Here is a 14,046-nt window from a genome sequence, read left to right as displayed (position 1 = left end):
CGTTGCCACCTGCCCACAGCCCCCAGCGTCACACTGCCCTGCCCCCATCCACGGCATCGCCCCCCCGGGACCCCCAGCCCACCCCCGGGCACAGCCAGCGGGCACAGCCCCTCTGTAAACCTTTATTTCGGCTGGTGCTCGGGGCACCAGCCCTTTGCCCCCCCCAAACACAGCACCTGGGGAGGCCCCTGGCAGCACCCCTGACCCCGCACTGCAGTGGGGGCACCAGGGACACCCCGAGCAGGGGGCTCCCACGGACAGGGCCCCCCTGGCAGCATAGTGGGCACGGCGAGCCCCCCACTGTGCCCCTGGAGGCTCCCCCGGCACCTCCGGGGGGGTCTCGGCACAACCAGGACCCTGCGGAGAGAACGGGGTGTCAGCAGGGATCCCAGAGCAGGGACCTCAGCGTGGAGATCCTGGAGTGGGGGCCCCAGAGTGGGGACCCTGGCACTTGGGGACCCCAAAACTGGGCACCCCAGAAACTGGGGACCCCGGCACACACGGCAGCCAGACCCCACTGAACCCCAGCCCCAGGGGTCTCTGTGTCCCAAGTCCCTGTATCCTCAGCCCTGGGGGTCACCATGTCCCCCAGCCCCGGGGCGTCCTGTCTCCCACCCCCGGGGGTTTCCCTGGCCCAATCCCGGGGGTCCCCGCTCCCCCGTGTCCCCACTCACCGGAGCCGGGTCCGGCTACGTCATTGTCTCCTCTTCTTCCTCCTCTTCCTCCTCGGCCCACCCGCCCAGCGGCATCTCCCGCAGCTGCGAGGCCCGGGCAGCCGAGCCTGGGGGGCACAGGGGGGGTCAGGACCTCCAGAACCCGCCCTGCCCTGGCTCCAGGCTCGGCCCCGCGGTGGTGGGGGGTGTCAGCAGTGTCCCCCCAGCCCCCGGGACACACCACGCGGCCGGTGCTCACCTGTGGTCACGAAAGGGTGTTTGGGTGCCCCCGCGGGCTGGGGGCCGGGGCCCTGCAGCTGCTGCTGCTGGTGGAGCTGCGGGGGAGAGGGGTCAAGGAATAGCAGAGACCCCGCATTAGTGCTCAGAACACCCCCCAGAGGCAGCCAGAGCCCCCCTATTGCTGCTAGAGCCCCCAGCACAGCAGAGCTCCCCCATACTGGCACTCGGAGCCCCCCATGGGGCAGCGGGGCAGGGGTCCCTCAGCCCAGGACACTCCCCAGCCCCCAAAGGGGTGGCAGAAGGGGGAACATGGGTGACACCAGCTGCGGTGCCTCATCCCCAACTTGCCATCTGGCCGTGGCCGAGAACGATGTCACCCAGTGGGGCAGGGAGCATAGGGCAGCTTGGAATGGGGCTGGGGACAAGGGACGGGGGACAAGGGACCAGGGCCAGGCAGGACTTCCAGGGGGCGAGGCAGAGCACCCAGACAGTGACACTCTGGTGGACATGGGGACACCAGGGGACCCCAAGGGACCTGTGTCCTGGGGGTGCTGTGGGCAGGGGGAGCACGGGAACCGCAGGTGACACACCTGGTGCAGGTAGATGGCGTGAAGGCTCATCTCGGCCGAGGCCACCTCGGCCAGCAGCGCCGAGCGGCTCAGGCTGCGCAGCCGCGACTCACTCAGCGCCGGCCTTGGGGCACGGGAGGGGTGGGACGAGGTTACACCCCCGCCACAACACCCCCTCCTCGCTGTGACAGCCCTGAGCCGTCGTGACACCCCTTGCCTGCCACCACATCCCTCCCCGCCACCCCTTCCCTCTGTGACACCCCCTCCCCACCCTGACAGCCCCCATCAGTGACACCCCTCGCTGCCATGACACCCCTGCCAGCCATGTCCCCCCTCCCACGCCCCCCATCCCCCGGTGCCCATGTCCCCACCACGTCTCTCCTCCTCACGACCCCTGTCCCTGGTCCCCACCTGTCCTCGGGGCACTGGTGCTCTCCAGGGCTCTCAGGGGCTCCGCAGGGCGGGGTCCCCAGGGGGTTCCGCAGGGACGCCAGCAGGCTGGCAGTGGCGCTGGCCGTGCTGCAGGGCTGCCCAAAGCGCGGGTCCCGGGCCACCAGCCCGCTGGCCGCCAAGACGCTGGCTACCAGCCCCTCGGGCTGTGGGGACATTCGTCAGGGGGACACCCAAAGTACACCGCAGCCCCCCCGAATCGCCCCCACTCACCGCCAGCGCCGAGTCCTCGGACAGGAGGGACGCGGCCAGCGGCCCCTCGGCCAGCAGGTGCCGCGGGGGGGGCGCGGTGGCCGCGTCGCGGGTCACCTGCGCCTGCAGGTGGCCGAGGAAGCGGCGAGCGGGCGGCGGCGGCCGCCAGCGGGGATTGCTCAGGGCGAAGCGCATCAGCGACAGCTCCGTCTTCCCGTGCTCCGCTTGGCGCTCCGGGGGGGCCTCCGTGTGTCCCTCCGACAGCCACTGAGGGGACAGGGACATGGGACACCCCAACAGGGGACACGCAGCCCCAGCCCGCCACCCCCGGGCCCCCCAGTCCCCACCTGGGGGTTGCCGTGGTGCCGCACGTCCAGCTGCGCGAAGGAGCAGATGTCCCCCACCCCCGCCACCTCCACCGTGAAGTTGCGGAAGAAGTCCACGATCTCGAGGGCGCGGGGGGGAAACGCGAAGATGAGGATCAGGGGTGTCACGAGGGGGCTCAGCAGCTCCTCCAGGATGAAAACCTGCAGAGGGGGGCAGTGGGATCTGGGGGTGTCCCGGGGCAGAGGTCCCAAATTGGGAAGTCCTGGGGTAGGATGTCCAAGGTGGGGGTGCCAGGGCAGCGGAGTCCTTGGGCAGGGCTGCCCTGGGGTGAAGGGGTCCCAGGGTGGGGGACTCCAAAGCAGGAGGCTCCTGGAATGGGGGTGTCCCAAGAGTGGGGAGTCTTGGGGCAGGAGGGTCCCAGTGTGGAGGAGCCCAGAGTAGGGGATCCTGGGACAGGAAGCTCCCAGTTTGTGGGGTCCTGGGGCTGGGGGGGTCCCAGGGCAGGGGATTGGGGCAGGCAGTCCCAGGGCAAGGGGTTTTAGGAGCAGGGGATCCAAGGGTTGAGGGGTCCAGGCTGGGGATCCTGAGGAGGGGGGCTCCAGGGTTGGGAAGTCCCAGGATGGGGAGCTCCAAGTCTGTGGGGTCCTGGGGGTGGGGAGGATGGTCCCAGGGCAGGGAGGTCCTGGTGAGGAGGGTCTCGGGGAGTGGAGGGGCTGCACCCACCGCCTTGTACTGGAAGAGCTGCGCCATCTCCGCTCGAGTCTCGGCGCGGCCGGCACGGCCCTGCCAGTGCTCGGGCAAGTAATGGACGTGTGCGAGGACCCGCTGCAGCAGCTGCTCGGGGCACCACACCGAGTGCTCGTCTGGGATGAAGGACCTGCAGGGGCACAGGCAGGGTCCCACCTTAGCCCCCCGCTGCCCACCCAGCCCAGCACGGCACAGAGTCTGGCCCATCCACCCGGCCACCGTGACCACCAATCCAGCACCCACCTGGCCACCGTGACCACGAGCCCCAGCAGCGTGATGGCCGTCAGGATGTGCTGCACCGTCAGCACGTCCTCGTCGTACACGGTGAGCACGATGAGCACGGCCAGCACGGAGCCGGCGAAGAAGCCCACGTGGCGAGCCAGCACGGCCAGCAGCGGGCTGCTGAACGAGTCCATGTACTTGGTGGCCGGCGCATGGCCACGGCCGAGCCGCGCCTGCAGCTCGTGGCCCAGCTCGTTGAAGTGGCGCAGGTAGTGGCGGGCGTAGAGCGACCAGCGGCGCGCACCCAGGCTGCCCGGCGCCCGCTTCAGCCCCTCGGCGTAGCTGAAGAAGGCGAGCAGCAGGCGCCAGCCCAGCACGCAGGGGCACAGCGCCAGGTTGGCCACCCCCAGCAGCACCGATGCCCGCGCCAGGCCCCGCGCCAGCGCCCGCCGCGCGCCCGCCCGCTTCACCTGCGGCCGCAGGCTCCAGGTGTTCTGGAAGAGCGCGGCTGGGCCGCGGAACAGCAGCAGCTCCAGGTTGAACTGCAGGCCGCGCGTGAGGAAGACCACGGGGCCGAGCAGCGGGAGGCGGAAGCGCACGGGCAGCAGGGACTTGTTGACCATGGCCACGGTGTAGTTGCGGAAGCGCAGGATGCGGTGGTGGATGTCGAGCTCCGTCAGCTCCCGGCGTGGTACGCACAGGGGCTGGCGCCGCTGCAGCGCCAGCAGCCGCGCCTGCACCGACTGCCAGCTGTGGTTACACAGCTCCTCCTGTGACGGCGGCGCGGCGATTGGCACTGGGCACCCCGTGGCACAGCTCAGCACCGCGCGGCGCTGGTGTGACTCGGCATGGCTCAGCACCGCACGGCCCCGTACGGCACAGCCCGGACCCCAGCCCCCATCGGCCCTCCCCAGCCCCTCACCGCGGGGATGCCGAGTGCGCGGATGTAGAAGCTCCGGATCTCCCAGTAGCCCACGAGGCGCCGGAGTGCTGTGACCAGGCGGCACAGCCAGACTGCGCCCGCCAGCACCAGCAGGAACAGCAGCCACCCGCTGCCACGGAGCCTGTGGGGACATGGGTGTCACCAGTGCCACCAACCCCCCTGTGGCCTCCTTCCAACCACAGAGCCTGCCAAGAAGACACAGGTGTCACCAGTGCCACTGGGACTCCCCCAGCCAGACCAGTGCCAGCAGAACCAGAAGCCACCTGCTGACATGAAGGCCGTGGGGACACAAGTGTCAGCAGTGCCAACAAACCCTTCACAGACAGCAGCCACCCACTGCCCTGGAGCCTGCAGAAACAGGTGTCCCCAGGGCCACCAGTCCCCTTGCGTGCATCTGCTGTCTCAGAGCCTGCTGGGGACACATGTCACCCACAGCACCAGGACCCCAGGCAGCCACACCAGTGGCACCCTGACCCCCACAAAGCCATGCTAGTGGCACTGGGACCTCTGCACGGCCATGCAGGCACCAGCAGGAGCAGTAGGCACGCACTGCCACTGACCCTTTGGGGACATCCACACCACTGGGACCCCACGTGACACCCACAGCACCAGCACCCCTGCACAGCTCACCCAATGTCCCCCAATGTCCCCCAGTGTCCCCCTGCCCACCTGCGGGCGCACTGCGGGGCGGGCAGCACGGCGTCCGGCAGGGTCACCTTGGTGTGCTCGGGGACATGGCTGTGGTTGAGGGGGCGGGTGGCGAACAGGACATCGTAGTCGACACAGCACAGCAGGAATGTGCTGAAGGTGACGACAAACAGGAACTGCCTGGGGGCACAGGGGGGTCAGTGGGACCCCTGTGGCACAGCTGTGTGGCACTGCGTGGTGACAACGTGGCATCACTTACACCAGCTCAAGGACGTCCGAGAGCACAACGCAGGCAAAGCCATTCCTCTGGTGGAAGTGGTAGATGTGGGGGGGGGGTTAAGGAGACTTTGAGGGGGTGATGGACCCCCCATGTCCACCTCCATCCCCAGAGTCACCCCATGTTCCCCCATGTTCCCCACAGTGCCGCCAGGGGCTGTGCCAGGATATCTTGGTGAAGAAACTGTCCAGGTCCTTGATGTGGTGCCACGAGTCTGGGGGAAAACGCAGGGGGGTCAGGTGGGAATGTGATGCCACCCCATCACCCTGGACCCCCGCGCCCCTCCAAGGACCCAGAAACACCCACTGGGACCCCCAAACAGCCCATGGGAACCCTGGATCCCCCACCAGATGGGACCCCAGTACCTGTCGGCCCTTCAGTGACGTGCAGCAGCAGCTGCTCCTCCTCCTCCTCGCCGGGGGGCGAGTCCTCCTCGCAGTCCTCCAGCCGCCGGTATTCCGGGTACTCCCGGTCCTCCTCTCCCTGCTCCGCCATCACCTGCCGGGAAACGTGAGCACCTGCCGCCGCGGGGCAGGTGTGGGGCGGAGGGCTCGGGGGGCAGGTATGGGGCACCGGAAATGCCACTGGGGTGCCGCAGCGCCGCCCGCGTGCCCCGAATTCGGGTGGCCTGAGCTGGCCCCGGCCGCGAGCAGGTGACACCACAGGTGCCACCGGCCCATCCTGTCCCACCGGCCAGGCCAGCGCCAGAGCTTGCCGTGACCCTGCGGGGCTTCCCGGGAGGGACCCCCTGCATGGCCCGAGTGACCCCAATACTTCCCCCAGCTGTCCCCCTGGCCATGCTGTGCTGCCCCCGCCCAGTCCGAGTGGGGGAACGCCCCTCCCCAGAGACCCCTGTGTCCACAGCCCCCCCATACCCTTCCTTCCCGTAGAGCCCCCCTCCCCACGGACTCCTGTACCCACAGACACCCCACAGACCCCACTCACAACGGACACAGCACCCCGGAGCCGGGAGCAGCAGCCCAGAGTGGGACCAGCTCAGGAACAGTCCTGAGCCTCGGCGGCCGCTCGGTGCCTTGCGGACCCCCGGCCCGAGAAGGGCCGGACCCCCCACCCCCTGGGCTAGGGCAGGACCCCGGACCTCGGGGCAGGGGGACAACCCCCCACGGGGAGGACGGGACCCAAAACTCTTGGAAGGGACCCCAAACCCTTGTATGGAACCATCACCGCCTGGGGAAGGATGGGACCCCCACCCCTGGAGCAGGATGGGACCCCCCTGTCCACCCCCCACGGCTCCCTTACCGCAGCCCCGCGCGTCACCTGCGTCCCCCGCGGTGGCCACAGCCGGTGTCCGGCCAGGCCGGTGGCCGCAGGTGACCCGTCCGGCCCCACCTGTCCGGGGCTGACTCACGGCGCGGGCCGCGGGCGCGGGGCTGATGCGGCAAGAGGGATCCGACCCCCACTTGTGCAACACTCCCTCGGGGACAGCGGCGGCTTCCCCCGGGATCGGGTGTCCCGGCGGGTGACACCAGCACGGCCCGTCCCGTCCCCAACCAGCTCCGCACACGGCAGCCAAAAATATCCGCGGGGCCCGAAAATAGCCCGAGAGTGTAAACAGCGGGGGGGCCGGGGGGATCCCCGGGCGGGGGCCGGGCAGCCGGGACACCCCCGAGGGCCAGGGGCAGAGCTCAGGGCATGTGCTAGCCAGGGCACACAGTGGCCCCCGGCAACGGCCCCGGTGACCCTGCCAGGACACACACGTGTGCTTCCGCAGAGTCACCTGTGTCAAACGGGGACCCCCGCGACTCCGCACGGGGAGGCGGAGATCTGCCCGTGGGGCCACGGCAGGGTGACATCCCCGTGGTGACACGAACCCCAGTGGTGACACATGGCTGCGCCGTAAGAACACGGACGGGGCTCGTCAGTGACCCCCGGGAGTGACCCGGGATCGCCCATGCGGACAGGGGCACCCCCGGGGCTGCAGGGGACACACCTGCCCCGATGCCCCCGTGCTACCCGCTTGGAGGGTCCCGGGGCAGCTGAAGGACCCCGGGAAGCAGCGGGGTGACCCCGCACCGGGGACAGCGAGGCTCCGCCACCCCCGATACCCGCTTCCCCGTCCGTGCTCACCTGGCCGCTCGGTGCTGGCTCGGTGCCCCCGTCCCCGCCGGTGCGGAACGCTCAAGGGGCCCCGCGCTCGCCCCGGGTCCCGCCGCCGGCCATGGCCGCACCGACAGCAGCCCCGGGGCTCGGGGGGTGCCGGTGTGCGGTCTGAGCTCCGGCACGGGGTTCCGGTGCAGGTCCGGTGGTCCCGAGGTGGTCCCGGGGAGGAGCGGGGGTGCCGGGACCGGGGGTTGCAGGAGTCAGGGCTCGGAACCCGGGGAAGGGCCCGAGGCGCCGGAGAGGGGCCGGTGCGGGTCGGGGCCGGCGCAGGGCCCGGGCCGCGGTGTTGGGGCTCCGCCCGCCCGGGACCGCCCCTCCCCGCCCCCGGCCCTCCCCGGTCCCTCCCCGGTGCCGCCCCCGGTGCCGCCCCCGCCCGGTGCCGCCATGCCGCTGCCGGTGCTCTTGCTGCGGGCTGCGGGCGCTTGGACCCGGCTCCGGCCGCCCTCCGCTTTGGGGCGCAGGTACCGGGGAGATGCAGGGCATTCCTGGAGGATCCCGGACTCTCGGGTTCCTTGGAGCGCGGGAACCCCAACTCTTGCTGGGAGGAGCCCAGACTCGGGGGTCCCGGGGGTCCCGGGGGTGCGAGTCAGGTTGCGGGGGAGCCGGAGGTTCCGGGAACTCGCGGGGGCTCCCAGACATCTGGATCCCTGCGGGGGGACCACGGGGAGGCCGGGGCTCCCGGGAGGTTTAGGGGTACGTGGGCGTCCCGGAGCAGCGGGGCGGGGGTCAGAGCGGGGAGAACACGTGGGCAGGTCGTGGGGAGACCCGGGGTGCCTTGAGAGGACGACCCCAACTCTTGGTGTGGTGTGGTGTGGCGAACGCGGACTCTGCAGTCCTGGGGTGTCCCGGGAGGTTCCCAGAGTCACGGGTCCCCTGGTGGTGGGGGCACCCCAACTCTTGGTGGGGGGAGCCAGGACTCTGGGGTTCCAGGCAGTCCTGGGGGGATCCTGGACTCCTGGGTCCCTTGGAGGGAGGAACACAACTCTTGGTGGTGGGAGATGAGATTCTGAGGTCCACGGGGCGATCCGTGGGGGCTTCGGGGGGCTCGGGGCTGCCGGGAAGCAGCAGGAGCATGGTGGGGGTCTCCCTGCACCGGATTGTGGGGGAGTGCTGCCCCTGCTGGGGGTCCCCGGGTTCCCTGGGGCTCCCCTCGTTGGGGCACCCTTCACTCACCCCTCTCCCCAGTTTCAGGTATGGGGGGCGCCTGGGGCTGGCCAGGGCCCCCCGGCTGCCCCCCGCACCTCTGGCCCCCCGCTTGCTCCTGGCCGGCTCAGCCACAGGCTGCGTGGTGCTGGGGCTGCTGCGCACAGCTGCGCGCTGCCAGGAGGCCACTGTCCCCGCGGTCCCCCCTGCTGTCCCTGGTGGTCCCGAGCCTCCAGAGTCCCCCACGGAGCCCCCCTTTGATTGGCCGCTGTTCTGGACCTTCCTGCGCCCGCAGCTCCTGGCACTCTCAGCTGCCGTCCTGGTGAGCAGGGGCGAGTGGGTGGCCATGGTCCCCCTTATCCCCACTGTCCCTGTGTCACACCTGTGCTGTGGAATGACACACTGTCCCGGTGCCACAGCACGATGGCCACTGTCCCATTGCCATGGTATGACACCCGCCATCCCAGTGCCTGTCACTGGCTGCCACTGTCCTAGTGCCACAGTGTGATGGCCACAGTCTCTGTGCAGGGGCATGGTCCCTTGTCCCCATGTTATGGTGTGGCAGCCACTGTCTTGCGTGACACCTACCATCCTGATTCTGCTGTCCCGATGCCGTGGCATGACACCCACTGTCCCGGTGCTGTGCCAGGCCAGCTGGTGTCCCGGTGCAGTGGCATGACACCCTCCTGATGTCCTGCTGTCCCGGTGCCGTGACACCGCTGTCCCTGTCTGTCCCCGCAGCTGGCGCTGGGCGCGGCCCTGCTCAACGTGCGCATCCCGGTGCTGCTGGGGCAGCTGGTGAACGTGGTGGCCCGATGCGCCCGCGGCCACGTCCCCACGTACCTGCGCGAGGTGCGGCGCCCGGCCCTGCGCCTCCTCGCCGTCTACTGCCTGCAGGTGAGCGCCGACCCCCCGAAAGGGTGGGCGGGGGATCCTTCCTGGCCCTGCTGACGCCGCCGTCCCACAGGGCCTGCTGACCTTCGGGTACATCGCGCTGCTGGCTCGCGTCGGCGAGCAGGTGGCCAGCAACATGCGCAAGGCGCTCTTCAGTGCCCTGCTCAGGTAGCCCCGGCAGGGACGGGGGTGGGAGAGGTGGGGGCGCAGGGACCCCCACCCACCACTCCCCTGGCAGGCAGGAGGTGGCCTTCTTTGACGCCACGCGCACGGGGCAGCTGGTGACACGGCTGACGGCCGACATCCAGGAGTTCAAGTCTTCCTTCAAGCTGGCCATCTCCCAGGTGAGCCCGGCCATCTCCTGGGCAAGCCCGGTGGTCCCCCATCCCCTCGGCCCCCCACCCACTGTGCCCCCCTCCCCAGGGCCTGCGCAGCAGCACCCAGACCGCCGGCTGCTTCGTGTCACTGTACCTGCTCTCGCCCAAGCTCACGGCGCTCATGCTCGTGGCGCTGCCGGTGCTGGTGGGCTCCGGGGCCGTCATCGGCGCCTTCCTCCGCAGCCTCTCCCGCCAGGCACAGGAGCAGGTAACCCTCACCTGAGCCCCCCAGTTCTACCACCCCCGAGGCCACAGCGTGGGGTGTCCCCACTGTCCTCCCTATCCCTGCAGGTGGCCAAGGCCACAGTGGTGGCTGACGAGGCCCTGGGCAACGTGCGGACTGTGCGCGCCTTTGCCATGGAGGAGCAGCAAGCAGGGTAAGGGTGGGGGGGACTTGGGGCTGGCGAGGGTCTGGAAGTGGGGACCCCAACCCATCCCTGCCCCAGGCTGTTCTCTGTCGAGGTGGACCGTGCCGGACATCTGAGCGAGCGGCTGGGACTCGGCATCGCCGCCTTCCAGGGGCTCTCCAACCTGGCGCTCAATGGTGAGCAGGGGCCATGGAGTGGCACCTCGATGGCTGTAGGGTGGGACTCCCTTGGGCAGGACCTCCTCTAAATGCTCCTTCTGCATGTCCCCTTCAAATCCCAGCTTTGTCCCCACTCCACAGGCATTGTCCTGGGAACCATCTTTGTTGGTGGCTCCCTGATGGCTGGAGACGAGCTCTCGCCTGGTGACCTCATGTCCTTCCTGGTGGCCTCGCAGACAGTGCAAAGGTCAGGGCAGGGCCCAGTGGTACCCCCAGTACCCCTGGCACCCCCTGTACCCCACACAGCCCTGAGCTCAACCTCTGCCCTTGTACCTCCCAGGTCCTTGGCCAACATCTCCATCCTGATGGGCCAGGTAGGTGAGGTGGGGGGTTCTGGCACCCCCTGAGGCTGCAGGTTCAGGTTTAGGGCTCCGGGGGTGCTTTCACCACCCTCCCTGTGGGACGTGTGGGGTCTGAGCACCAGTGAGGTGGGGTCTGGGGACCTGGGGGTCCATGAGGTGCTCCTGCTGTTCCCCCACAGGTGGTGCGGGGTCTGAGCGCCGGTGCCCGTGTCTTCGAGCTCCTGAGGCTGGAGCCGCCTGTGCCGCTGCAGGGCGGGGTGTCCATCCCTGCCCACTCCCTGCTCGGACACATCTGCTTCCATCACGTCTCCTTCAGGTGAGTCCCACCAGGCCCCTGCCCAGCCCCACACGGCTTTCTGAGCCACCCCATGGACTGGGGGGTTGGCACCATGTGCCCGCAGCCCTGCAGCCCCTGCTCCTCTCCCTGCAGTTATCCCACCCGGCCTGGCTACCCTGTCCTGCAGGACTTCAGCCTCACCCTGCCCCCCTGCCAGACAGTGGCCATTGTGGGGCCCTCTGGAGGAGGTACCAGTAGCCCCCACCCTCCCCCTGGGTGCATCCTCCTGCGCCCCAGTCCTGTGCTCAGTGCGCCCAGTGGATGCCAGGGACTGGGAACCCCCCGGTGCTGCTGGAGCCAGGGGTCCAGAGCAGGGGGACCTCAGGAGTCCCCTCTGCAGGGAAGTCGACGGTGGCAGCGCTGCTGGAGCGGTTCTACGAGCCCACGGCGGGAACTATCACCCTGGATGGGCATGACATCACCAGCCTGGACCCCTCCTGGCTGCGGGGGCAGGTCATCGGCTTCATCAGCCAGGTGGGGACAGGAGTGGTGCTGGCTGGGACTTCCTGGCTGTCCCTGGGGAAGGGGAGGGAGGTGGTCCTGGCTGGGGCTCAGCGCTGAGGCTGGGGTTTTGCTGCAGGAGCCAGTGCTGTTTGGCACAACCATCATGGAGAACATCCGCTTCGGGAAGCCGGGAGCCTCTGATGCAGAGGTGTACGAGGCCGCCCGGCTCGCCAACGCTGACGGCTTCATCCGCAGCTTCCCTGAGGGCTACGACACCATCGTGGGTATGGCTGGGGCGGAAGGGGGTCAGGCAAGTGTGGGACCCCAGCTGAGGTGATCCTGGTCCTTCAGGGACACCGGCTGCTGGTCACTGCGGGTGTTCAGCTGTGCCGGAGAGAGCTGGGGCCGCACTGGGCTCTGAGCAGGAGGGACAGGGTTCGGATGTGGGAGTCCCTGGCTCTGGGCTGGGGGATCTCCCCACGCTGATGTGGCCCTGACATTCTGGGGGGTTCCCGGCTGTGGGTTGGGTGGTCCCCTGGGATGGTGCAGCACCGCCATCCCCACTGTGTCCCCCCACGCCGCGGTGTCCCCACGGTGTCCCGCAGGTGAGCGTGGCACGGCGCTGTCTGGGGGGCAGAAGCAGCGCATCGCCATTGCCCGCGCGCTGCTCAAGGACCCGGCTGTGCTCATCCTGGACGAGGCCACGAGCGCGCTGGATGCGCAGGCGGAGCGGGCGGTGCAGGAGGCCCTGGACCGTGCGGCCACTGGCCGCACCGTGCTGCTCATCGCCCACCGCCTCAGCACCATCCGCGGCGCGCAGCTCATCGCCGTGCTGGCCCACGGCCGCGTGGCTGAGGTGAGGCGCGGGGCAGGGTGGGGACGGCGCGCGTGGGCACCGGGAGGTGCCACCGTCCGGCTGTCCCCGCTGTCTCCACAGGCAGGGACTCACGAGGAGCTGGTGCGACGAGGAGGTGTCTATGCTGAGCTCATCCGACAGCAGACCAAGGAGGGGTCCTGAGGGGTCCCCCCGCTGCTCCCCAATAAACCAGGGGTGGAAAGCGGACGGGGGCTCCGCCTTGTGGTGGGACGTTGCGACGGGTCCTCCGGGCCGCTGGAGGGCGCCCTTGGCACCGGGGAGGGGGCGGGACGGGGCGGGGTTTGGGGCGAGTGACGTCTGGTTTGTGGGCGTGTCTGGCGAGGCTGGCCCAGCCCCCTCCCCGGCCGCGCTGCCCCCGGGGGGGGGGGGGGGGGGGGGATCTCCCGTGTCACCCCTGCTTGGTGTGACACCCCCCCCCCCGAGATGCGGGACCCCTGTGGCCCTCCTGGGGTGAGGGTTCCCTGTCTGACCCTCGGAGTAGGGTGTCGCATGTGTCCCCGGGGAGCGTGGGACCCCTTTGTCACTCCCGAGTGAGGAAACGCTGCAACACCCCCCGGGGAAGGGGGGGTGAGCCCCTACGTGACCTCGGGATGGGGGACCCCTGCATTCCCCCCCGGGATGGAGGAGCCCTTGCGTGAGTTCTGTCATGGAGGGCCCCGATATTAACCCCCGGCGCAGGGGGGCCTATGTGTCACCTCCGGAGTGGAGGAACTCCTGGGTGACCTCTGGGATGGGAAGACCCCCGTGTGATCCTCCCCCCCTGGAGCGAGAGGGGTCGCCTGTAGGGGTGGGGGCCCCTATATCACCCCTGGAGTGGAGGGACCCTGTGTCAACTTTCTGGGGAAGGGGACCCTCTGCATGACCCCGGGATGGGGGCCCCTGGAATGGGGGTTACCCCTTCGTGACTCCACGGGATGGACTGTCCCCTGTGCCGCCCCTCAAGGTAGGGGACCCTTGTGTCAACCCCCCAGGCTGGGGGAACCCCTGTGTGACCCCCTGGGGTAGGATTAGCCCGGCATGACTCTGCCGGGGTGGGGGGGGGTCGCCTGGATCAGCCTTAGGATGGGAGACGCCTGTGTCACCCCCGGAGTGAGAGGACCCCGTGGCATCTTTCTGGGGTGAAGGCTCCACTGCATCACGCCCCGGGGCGGAGGAACCCCTGCGTGACCCTGGGACGGGGGGACCTCTGTGTGACCCCCGAGGTGGGTTCCCCTGAGCTGCCCGATGAAGGGGCGCTGCTGGCTGGTCCCCCCTTCCCGGGGGTCTCGGCCCCCCGTACCCCAGCGCTGCGGCCGCCGGCGGGGGCGGCGGGTGGAGCCGAGCAGGAGGGGCGGGGGCGGCGGCGGCGGGGGGCGGCGGGGACCGGCGGCGACTGCGCCGCGGCGGGAGCGGAGCCGGGAGCGGGACCGGGGCTGGGGTTGGAACGGGAGCTGGAACCGGGATCGGGGCTGGGGCTAGATCCGGGACCGGGATCAGGACGGGGACCGAGGCTGGCATCGGGACTGGATCCAGGACCAGGGCTGGAACCGGGACCGGAACCGAGACTGAGGCTGGGGCTGGAACCGGGACGGGAGCTGCGCTGCGCTGCCCGCGGCACCGGTCGGGCAGCATCGGCACCGGCTGCGTGAAGGACCTTGGGGAGCGAAGCGGCCGGTCCTGCCCTGCCTCTCCTGCCTTTCCTCTCCCCTGCCCACCCT

At 69.9% G+C, this 14,046-nt stretch overlaps 2 protein-coding genes across 3 annotated transcripts; one reads left to right on the top strand and one right to left on the bottom strand.

Annotated features, from left to right (window-relative positions):
• Window positions 1-108: 108 nt before the first annotated feature.
• ATG9B (autophagy related 9B) lies at window positions 109-7,669 on the bottom strand. Of its 2 annotated transcripts, none has more exons than XM_082295663.1 (15): window positions 7,357-7,669; window positions 5,634-5,766; window positions 5,439-5,482; window positions 5,251-5,315; window positions 5,013-5,171; window positions 4,323-4,464; window positions 3,422-4,170; window positions 3,155-3,308; window positions 2,452-2,631; window positions 2,126-2,371; window positions 1,874-2,058; window positions 1,484-1,586; window positions 913-988; window positions 675-781; window positions 109-357 (listed from the first exon to the last, which is right to left on the bottom strand). In XM_082295663.1, the coding sequence occupies exons 2-14, from the start codon at window positions 5,761-5,763 to the stop codon at window positions 690-692; spliced, it is 2,325 nt and encodes a 774-aa protein (XP_082151789.1). In that variant the 5' UTR covers window positions 5,764-5,766; window positions 7,357-7,669; the 3' UTR covers window positions 109-357; window positions 675-689. The 2 variants fall into 2 exon arrangements, with proteins under 2 accessions (XP_082151789.1, XP_082151790.1); XM_082295664.1 differs by lacking the exon at window positions 7,357-7,669 and adding an exon at window positions 6,529-7,327.
• Window positions 7,670-7,762: 93 nt separating this feature from the next.
• On the top strand, window positions 7,763-12,535 carry ABCB8 (ATP binding cassette subfamily B member 8). The gene is made up of 16 exons (XM_082290247.1): window positions 7,763-7,850; window positions 8,575-8,854; window positions 9,274-9,429; window positions 9,500-9,594; window positions 9,665-9,770; window positions 9,850-10,011; window positions 10,095-10,180; window positions 10,250-10,347; window positions 10,471-10,576; window positions 10,670-10,703; window positions 10,871-11,007; window positions 11,122-11,216; window positions 11,369-11,502; window positions 11,609-11,756; window positions 12,078-12,328; window positions 12,410-12,535. Exons 1-16 carry the CDS (start codon window positions 7,774-7,776, stop codon window positions 12,488-12,490), a joined length of 2,046 nt encoding a protein of 681 aa, XP_082146373.1. The 5' UTR covers window positions 7,763-7,773; the 3' UTR covers window positions 12,491-12,535.
• The last annotated feature ends 1,511 nt before the right edge of the window (window positions 12,536-14,046 follow it).

This window comes from Coloeus monedula (genome assembly GCF_965178545.1).
Source record: "Coloeus monedula genome assembly, chromosome: 1".
In the NCBI taxonomy this organism is placed as follows: domain Eukaryota; kingdom Metazoa; phylum Chordata; class Aves; order Passeriformes; family Corvidae; genus Coloeus; species Coloeus monedula.
The sequence above is the reverse complement of the archived record's forward strand: the minus strand, read 5'-3'. Positions and strand labels throughout refer to the sequence as shown.

What these genes read in the sequence shown, in the direction of transcription:
- ATG9B (XM_082295663.1), bottom strand. Translation starts at nt 5,763, where the DNA reads ATGGCGGAGCAGGGAGAGGAGGACCGGGAGTACCCGGAATACCGGCGG. An exon ending in CCGAGGACTCGGCGCTGGCG is followed by an intron (nt 2,059 to 2,125) that starts GTGAGTGGGGGC and finishes ATGTCCCCACAG; the next exon opens with CCCGAGGGGCTGGTAGCCAG. An exon ending in ACGCCATCTACCTGCACCAG is followed by an intron (nt 989 to 1,483) that starts GTGTGTCACCTG and finishes TCTCCCCCGCAG; the next exon opens with CTCCACCAGCAGCAGCAGCT.
- ABCB8 (XM_082290247.1), top strand. Translation starts at nt 7,774, where the DNA reads ATGCCGCTGCCGGTGCTCTTGCTGCGGGCTGCGGGCGCTTGGACCCGG. An exon ending in TTCCATCACGTCTCCTTCAG is followed by an intron (nt 11,008 to 11,121) that starts GTGAGTCCCACC and finishes CTCTCCCTGCAG; the next exon opens with TTATCCCACCCGGCCTGGCT. An exon ending in TGTGGGGCCCTCTGGAGGAG is followed by an intron (nt 11,217 to 11,368) that starts GTACCAGTAGCC and finishes TCCCCTCTGCAG; the next exon opens with GGAAGTCGACGGTGGCAGCG.